Source organism: Bison bison, unplaced genomic scaffold (assembly GCF_000754665.1).
Source record: "Bison bison bison isolate TAMUID 2011002044 unplaced genomic scaffold, Bison_UMD1.0 scf7180017864485, whole genome shotgun sequence".
Taxonomy (NCBI): Eukaryota; Metazoa; Chordata; class Mammalia; order Artiodactyla; family Bovidae; genus Bison; species Bison bison.
In genome coordinates this window covers 3904867-3914258 of record NW_011495045.1, presented here as the reverse complement: position 1 = coordinate 3914258, position 9392 = coordinate 3904867, and the positions used below count along the sequence as shown (strand labels likewise).

At 37.6% G+C, this 9392-nt stretch overlaps 1 protein-coding gene across 1 annotated transcript in view; it reads right to left on the bottom strand.

Moving 5' to 3' along the window:
- Positions 1-4717: 4717 nt before the first annotated feature.
- Positions 4718-9392, bottom strand: part of FDX1 (ferredoxin 1) — a 39019-nt gene continuing 34344 nt past the window's right edge. The window contains exon 5 of the mRNA XM_010862925.1: positions 4718-6891. Coding sequence (XP_010861227.1) covers positions 6765-6891 — 127 coding nt within the window. The 3' untranslated portion in view covers positions 4718-6764. The remainder of the gene's footprint in view (positions 6892-9392) is intronic.

Below are 9392 nucleotides of genomic sequence, written 5' to 3'. Positions count from 1 at the left end.
AAAGACTGAATGATTTACCTTATCATGAGCAATGATTATGCTTTAAAATATTTGGGGTGTCAAGAAATGTATAAAAATTTTTTGAGCTGATTTTAAAACTCATATGTATATCTTACTTTAGTGGGAAGGGAGTAAGCTGATCACAGAAGTGCTGCTATTCTTTTCAAAACATGTTTCCACTAAAAAAATAAAAAACAAGTTTCCATATAGCAATTTGTATTAATATTTTAGTGTATGAATAAATGTGTGGTTTGAAAGAACTCACATTGCTCTAAAAAGTAAACAACTTATTCTTTCATTTTCAGCAATGGGGCCCTCACTTCTGTCACTTGTATTGAAAGTTGCTCCTTGCTTTTTCTTTCAAAAAGACAGTTATTTCCAGTTCAGACACAGCTGTATTATCTTATTTGCTTCCTTTTGTAGTTATTATAGCCTAGAAATTTTCAACTCGTAACTACTTCTTGAAAATTTAATATATGTGGTTATCAATGGAATATGTCTAATATAAAATATTATAATAAAGCACTATAATAAAACAAATTTTAGTGCATTCATCAGATGGGTAGTAGGCTTAAGATTAATCCCTTTGCACATCTGCTTTTCAAAAATAACATTCTGAATATAAAAGTCAAAGAATCAAGTCTCAGTTTGCAATTCATATGCAACAGGAATTTCATGTTTTAATACCTAAGGGTTAGATTTTGTCAAGAAGCAACCAACAATCACACAGTGCTTTACAGTTAACAAAAAATGTCTATATGCATCATCTTAAATAATTACTAAACTGTGTCCAGCAGAGACTACTACACAGATGACAAAGCAGTTTGGTTCAAGTATGGGTATTATCATCTCTACTTAACAGACATGTAACCAGAGACCCCACAGGGTTAAGTGACTACCTCAAGATGGAACATTCATGAGGAGGCATAGCCAGGCCTCAAGTGGACACTGTACAGTTTTCTGCAAATTATAAAAAGCTCTCATACAAAGGTATAGTGACCACATGTTTAACTCATTAGCAAGGAGATAAGCAGAATGACAAGACTGATTCAAAGAAAGACATGAGAAACTGATACACAGACACACACGTGCGCATGTGGAAGGAAAAGAGAATGCTGTTTTAAGACTGCAGAGATAGAAAACTGGCTGCCTTACAAGGCAAGAAAACCATAACTCTTAAAGAGTTACCTTTTCTACCAAACTATTCCTTTGCAACTTACCAGTCTTCTCTACATTATCTCACATCTAACTTTAGAGGGACCAGGCCCTAGTCAATAGTAAGGACCAAGTTAGCTTCCTCCTCCGGAGCAGGAGTCAGCAAATTTTCTCTTGTGCAGGGCCAGACAGCAAATATATATATACACTTCAGGCATTCTAGGCCATTTGGTCCCTGTCACAACTACTCAACTCTGTTGTGGCAGCATCAAAGCAGCCATAGGCAATGAATAAAAAATGAGCGTGGCTATGCTGCCGTTAAGACATTACTTACTAAAACGGGATGGGCTTGATTTGACCCACAGGATACTTTGCCAACTCCCTTGCCCTAGAGCTTCAGATGATCCTTGGGTGGCCCAGTTAGACAAGCCACTTCACAACTTTGAAGTGACCTGCAGTAATCTTTCTGCTTTATTTCCAAGTTTTAGATAATTTTTTTAAAATGGTAGTACCCAGGCTTTCAAACAACTTTTGCTGTGCTTTTCCTGCACAATGTAAGACAGCTTACTTTGCTGTCTCTCTAAGGCTCATTCAGACTTTGGACTTCTGTTACAGAACAAAAGGCTCTCATTAAAGAACATTAGGGGCTTCCTCGGTGGCTCAGCAGTGAAGAACTTGCCTGCAATGCAGGAGACATAGCACAAGCTGTGCTTCAATTCCTGGGTCAGGAAGACCCCCTGGAGAAGGAAATGGCAACCCACTGCAGTATTCTTGCCTGGAAAACCCCATGGACAGTCCATGGGGTCACAAGAGTCTGACATGACTTACTGACTAAACAGCAAAAGAACATTAAAACAAAACCACTGAGTTCTTTTTAATGTCTTTGCTTGCTTGGTTTGAGGAGATTCTGACTTCCTATTCTTTTTCACAGGCCTGAAGAAAGCTAATCAGAACCGATGGAAAACCCAATGCTAATGATAACTCACTGAAGGCTACCATAAATACAGGATGCCAAGGCTTTCCTGGAGGTCCAGTGGTCAAGACTGTGCTTCCACTGCAGGGGGTACAGGTTCAATTCCTGGCCAGGGAAAGTCACGCATGCCAAGCGCTGTGGTGAAAAAAATTACAGGATGTCAGACACTTCTAAGATGAAGCACCACTGATCTGCAGGCATGGTGGTAACAGTGTCACATGACTCAAGAGAATGGAGTCCATGTATCACCTATAGGACCTCAGCACTCAGACTTCAGGAACCACTGACATCTAAGACCAGCAGAGGGATCTGCATTGACCTCATTCAAAACTGTTTCGGCCAAAATGTTAAAAAAAAAACAAAAACCCTCATTCTTCTCATGGCTGAGTAGCATTCCATTGTGTATATACAAATCTCCTTATCCATTCGTTTGTTCATGGGCATTTAGGTTGCTTTCGTACTTTGGCTATTATAAATAATGCTGTTCTGAACATTGGGATACACGAATCTCTTTGAATTAAGTTTTCATCTTTTCCAGGTATATGCCCAGGAGTGGGGCTGCTGGAACATAAGATAGTTTTGCTTTTACTTTTCTGAGAACGCTCCATACTGTTTTCCAGTGACTGCATCAATTTACATTCCCACCAACAGTGTACAAGGGTACCCTTTTCTCCACATCCTTGAAAACATTTGTTGTGTTCTTGATGATCAGCATTCTGATAGGTGTGAAGTAATATCTCATTGCAGTTTTGATTTGCATTTCCCTGGTAATTAACAATGTTGAGCACCTTTTCATGTGTCAGTTGGCTATGTCCATGTCCTCCTTGGAAAAATGTCTACCCAGGTCTTCCACTCATTTTTAATTGGGTTGTTTTTTTGATATGATGTGTAAAGGATGTTTGTGTGTTTTGGATATTAACCCCTTATCAGTCATATCATTTACAAATATTTTCTCTCATTCAGTAGGTTGTGTTTTCATTTTGTCTATGTTTTCCTCTGCTGTGCAAAAGCTTTTAAGTTTAATTAGGTCCCATTAGTTTATTTTTTGCCTTTGTTTTCTTTGCTTTAGGAGACAGATCCAAAAAATACTGCAACAATTTAAGTCAAATTTTGTCATTTACAACAACATGGATGGACTTGGAGAGTATTATGCTAAGTGAAATAAGTTAAACACTGCATGACATTACTTATATGTGGAACCTAAAAAACACAACAAACTAGTGAATATAACAAAAAAGAAACATGTACAGATATAAAAAAACAAAAGTGGTTACCAGCGGAGGGAAGGAGGGGACAATATAAGGCTAGGGGGTTAAACAGTACAAACTGTTACATATAAGCTACAAGGATACAACACAGGGAATATAGCCAGTATTTTAATTATAAATGACTATATGCTTTAAAAACTGTGAATCACTATACTGTACACCTGTAACTTACATAATATGGTATATGAACTATACTTCAATTAAAAAAAAAAAATCTTAAAGTTGAACACCATCCTTTTAAATATAATGGAGATTATCTAACCTCAAGAAAATACTCCTATGTATCTGACTCCCGTTAAGTTGGAGTTAGGATGCAGGCACACTATAAGGCCTGTACTGGGCTCATGTAATCCCATCAGTAACAGGTGACTGCTGACGAGCAAAGCACCAGAAGCACGCTCCTTGTAAGCCCAGGTTTGACTATTCACCTATGTACTGTATACCTTGTTGTTTAGTCGCTGAGTCACATCTGACACTTCTGCGACTGCAATGGACTGTAGCTTGCCAGACTCCTCTGTGCATGGGAACTCCCACAGAGAAATACTACAGTGGGTTGCCATTTCTTTCTCCAGGGGGTCTTCCCAACCCAGGGATTGAATCTGCAGCTTCTGTACTGCAGGCAGATTCTTTACCACTGAGCCACCAGGGCTCCCCACTGTATAGCTACTGTAGGCTAAATACCACAACAGAGACTGCAAAGCTGAACACAACGTAGTCCTTACCCCAGAAGTGACCAGCAGACAAAGGGACAGAGGGAGCCAGAAAGGCACAATGGCTTTTCTTAATTTTATATTATTATCAAATCAAGTCTAAAAATTAAATGACCAATAATACATCCAGATAATAAGATAAGCAAATGGGATTCAAAAGGAGAGAAGAATAAGACATTGATCAGGTGATTTATTACTAACAGTTTTTGCAGAAGTAACACCTCTCACTGTAAAGATCTTTCCCATCAACTTCTCAAGTTGCTTTGAGTAGATTTAAATTATCTTTTAACTTCCTGTTTCTGTTGTCATAGCCACATTTATTTCTGTCTGCTGGTGATCATGTCTTCCTCCTGCCAGCTGGCTGTCTAGTTTTTCAGTTTCTAGCAACTTTGAAACAGAAGAAAATCTGATAAAAGTAACTTGATATCATGTGATGTGTTGATATATTAAAGGAATCCTGTTGCTGCTTCACAAAGATCATGCTTCTATTCTTCAAAACTTTTCCAACAAGAAACAAAGTTTATATGTAATTTCTGAGTATCTATGAATGGTTTACACTTAGAATAAATTTTCACAGGCTGTTTTTAGGAATATGCATACAATTATTTTGGTTTTTTATTTATAGTGATGTTATCCTACAAATAAGAAAGTCATCAAAGAAATTCTGATCCCAAAATGTGGTTTACCACAAAATTTCAAGTAGCTTAAATAAAGGAAAAGCAATTATAAGAGCTGTAAAAAGGAAGAAAAGAAATAGGAAAACATATACTGAATCTAAATTTACCTCAGAAAACATTTTTCCAAGTGAAATGTAATTGTTCTATTGCTTAATGACCACAAAAACCACATGGACCACCATGTGATACTGAAGTAGTTATTTAAAAAGGAGGAGAGTTGTCCTTTAAGACAAAAGTTTGACAGTATTTTTCACAGTGAAACTTAAGCAAAAGGTTTTGGAAATTCTTAGAAGTGTTCACTTAAATTCAGCAGTTCTGAATTATTTCCATATTACAGGATGGTTTTATCTGTGAAAACCAAATTCAACATTTAGTATTAGCACATAACCAACAATTCTATAGAGTACTGTGCCAAAGGAAGGTGCATTTCTTGATGGCAAAGTGACAGAGAAATGTAAACTGAAAATTACCCAGCTTTGCAAGGAAGCCTATCTTTCTTCTCCTGGCTTTAAACCATCAAGAAGAAAACTATGAGGAGTCAGAATAAAACAAACGAACCATCATAATAAAGGAGACATAAGAATCTTTTGAAACACAATTCAAGAGTAAAACCTAGCCCTCTTAAAAAGTTTAGAATACTGTTAATTAAAAGGCTAATCTTCACAGGCAATGAAGTGCTAGTAAATTAATCTGAAAGTAATGGTTACTGTGATGGCTTAAAAATGTTGTCTGCAAATTCTCTGAAATCCCACAATGCAAATGATGGGTCAGACTTGATGTCTCACTTCTAATGAAACAAACAAGCAAAAGCAATACTCCATGACTTTCAGCTTCTGCCTAGCAATGCTTATACGCCTCTTAGGGCACTGGCTCTCAGAAACCACCTACCCCATTGTAAGGACACCCGGCTTACACGAAGGGACCGTACGTACATGAGGGTCCTGCTAGATCCCCAGCGGACACCAGCATCAACTTGCCAGTCACATGAGGGAATCATAAGCCTTCAGATGATTCTAGCACCTGGCTTCTAATGCTCAAAGTGCACAGATATACTTGAAGCTAACTCAACTTTACAATTCACTTTGCATTAATTTTTTTCTGCCCTTCCCCATTAGTCCAAAATAGTTACTGTTTCATTATACTTTCAAGAGCATACTTCATACCCTTTTATTGTCATTTATCAGTTTATTCACAATAAAGATAAAATACAAATGTCTGCCATGCATGGATGGTGATCTGAAGGGCTCAAGCCCCCCGTCCTCCAGGACCCTGCCTGCATGCTGACTGCACACCACGTGGCTGTCCTGGCCGAGGGGATGGTAGCCCCCTCGTTCCCTTCTTAGGACAGAGAAAACCTAATCCGTAAGATATCCATTCTGTCACAGGGAGAAATTTATAAATAAGCATTACTTTTTAAAGATTACAAAGACAGACCATTCTGATCAAGATTAAAAAAAAAAAAAAAAACACATTTAATTTTTAGTTTACTCCTCCACCTCAGTCAGAATTGAGACCAAACATCTTTGACAGTGCTTTATTATCTGTGCTCAGATTTTAAATGAGATCCCTAATTTCCCCAGTTTCGATCTAAACATGTACAGTTCTAGTACTGACCTTCTAATTAGCAGTATGACCCTAGACAAGCCACCTTACATCTCTGCCTCCACCCACATCCAAGAGAGATAATGACACCCTTTTTTAACCTACTTACTTATAGGTAGGTAGGCGTAAGATTTATGTTGCTGATCAATCACAGGTAAAATATATAAGGTTTTTCATACTAACTACTTTCTAAAATTTTTTTATAATTTAATCAAAATAAAAATGGCATACTTTCAGAACTACAAAATTCAGCAGTTGTATCAGATGAATTTAGTAAATCTAGTCATAATGATAAATCCATTCATCCATGTTCTCATTTAATTACATTAAGAAATAATAATTATAAAAATAGGGTAAAATGTTGTGAAAATATTCCTATTTATTCTATCTTTGAGGAGTTCATGCCCATATCAATGGACTCTCTGGCATCAGACACGGCATCAGGTACTCGAACAGTCATATTGTCCATAGCCTTTGTCAAACAGATCTGGCAGCCCAACCGCGATCTGTATAAAAAAGGGGGAAGGTACGGTTTAGTATTAAGTATATCTTATTCACAAGGCAACGTAGTTAATACGACCTTTTCTTACCCAGAACACTGGGATTTATTTACCTTTTAAGTTTTCATTAAGGCAAAAAAGATACATCCAACCCTTTCAACTAGAGAATAACAGAATGTAAACATGAAAACAAAAAGGTTGATATGTCAAAGTTTTATTTTAACCTCTAGCTTCTATCTTCTACTAATTGTTTCATCAGAACTACTGATTTTTGGTGACAGGAACGACAGGCAATGAAACAATGAGAAGACACAACACTGGAGAAGAGAACTGGGGTTTTAGCAATGCCAAGAAAATAATTACCTTACAGTCACAACTACACTGGGAGGTGACAGGCACATCAGAGGTATCCATCCCTTCAACTGAGTTATGGGAAATACGTTAATACTATGTACTGAATTTCATTACCATTCAAAATAATTCCAGCCCCAAAAGATTACACTATGGCTGATTCATGTTGTTGTTTGCCAGAAACCAATACAATACTATAAAGCAATTATGCTTTAAATAAAAATAATTTCTAGAAAAAAAAAAGACTACAAAACAAAAATTAAAAATACAGAAACAGCATAAATTGATAAAAGGAAAGTAAATATTTATCACTGGAAGAATAACTGTAATTCCATTTTTTTCACAGAATTATGACCAATTTTATGTTTAAAAAGGAATCTTAAACAGTGATGTACAAATTTATGTCTTCGTAGCTCTAAATCTAAGTATAAACAAATCTTTCAACAAGCATAAAATGTTAAGTTATAAGATCATTTTACACCATATTTTAATTAGCAGAGCTTTTTCTTTCTTAATGGCACATAAAAATAAATACTATATTTGTCTCATACTCCAACTGCCTTCAAAAAATTTGATGGAATGTGATATGCAGGTCTTGATTTCATCAACATACTCATCAAGCACCTGCTGAGCATCTAAAGGGACAGAACTAAATGTCAGTGGGTTTGCAAAGAGCAGTTCACTTCGATCCTTACTAAACACCTCTTACATGTCGGGCACCACGGACGGCAGGAGGAGGCAGCACGGGGGCTAGAACCACACAGACTGAATGTGGTTCAGATCCAGCACTGAATGTGACGTGTTCACAGGCAACTTTCTTAATCCTGACAAATATTAGTTTCCGAATGTCATCCTAAAGATGGATAATAAGTGAGTTCCTCACAGGACTACTGTAAGGATTATTTGCTAATATCAGTATTAAGGCGTGAACTTTAAATCAAATAGAAGGGCTGAGACACATTCACAGGTAATTAACATGTGAGATTGTGACAAATGTCATGAGAGAGAAAGCTGTAAGGTCTGAGGAGAAAGCACTGACTTCTAGCTGGGGAGATGGTGTTTCTAATGGGTTCTGAAGATTGGATAGGATTTAATACTTAATAAAAGATAAAGAAGAAAGGCATTTGAGGCAAAGGTAATAGGGGTTCAAGGCATGTTTGAGTTAATATGGATTTCTGACTTGGCTGCTGTGCAGGCCAGACAAGGACAGGAAGAGTGATGGGCTAGAAAGGTAGTCAGGCCACGGACAGCTCTGAACATCAATGAAGGGGTGGTTCATGTTTTCACTAGTGAGCAATGAGGGACTCTGGGAGGGGCCCTGAAAGGGAGTAAGTACTACAGTCATTGGCTTCCCTGCTGGCTCAGTAGTAAAGAACACACCTGCCAATGTAGGAGACACAGGTTTGATCCCTGGGTTGGGAAGATCCCCAGGAGAAGGAAATCAGCTCCAGTTTATGGGGTCAAAAAAGAGTCAGACACAACACAGTGACTCAACAACAACGAACAACTACAGTCATGGAAAACATTGACTGCTGATAGAAAAAAATCCCTTTCTGCCAGTAGTTCCTATTTGTTAAATTAGAAAATCTTGAGCAAAGAATGCTCAAACTACCGCACAATTGCAATCATCTCACATGCTAGTAAAATAATGCTCAAAATTCTCCAAGCCAGGCTTCAGCAGTACATGAACCATTAGCTTCCAGATGTACAAGCTGGATTTAGAAAAGGCAGAGGAATCAGAGATCAAATTGCCAACATCTGCTAGATCATCCAAAAAGCAAGAGAGTTCCAGAAAAATATCTACTTCTCCTTTATTGACTGTGCCGAAGTCTTTAATTGTGTGGACCACAACAAACTCTGGAAAATTCTTAAAGAGATGGGAATACCAGACCACCTTACCTGCCTCTTGAGAAACCTGTATGCAGGTCAAGAAGCTACAGTTAGAACTGGACATGGAACAAAAGACTGGTTCCAAATACAGAAAGGAGTCAGTCAAAGCTGTACATTGTCACCATGCTTATTTAACTTACAGGCAGAGAACATCATGAGAAATGCTGGACTGGAGGAAGCACAAGCTGGAATCAAGACTGCCAGGAGAAATATCAATAACCTCAGATATGCAGATGACACCACCCTTATGGCAGAAAGTGAAGAGG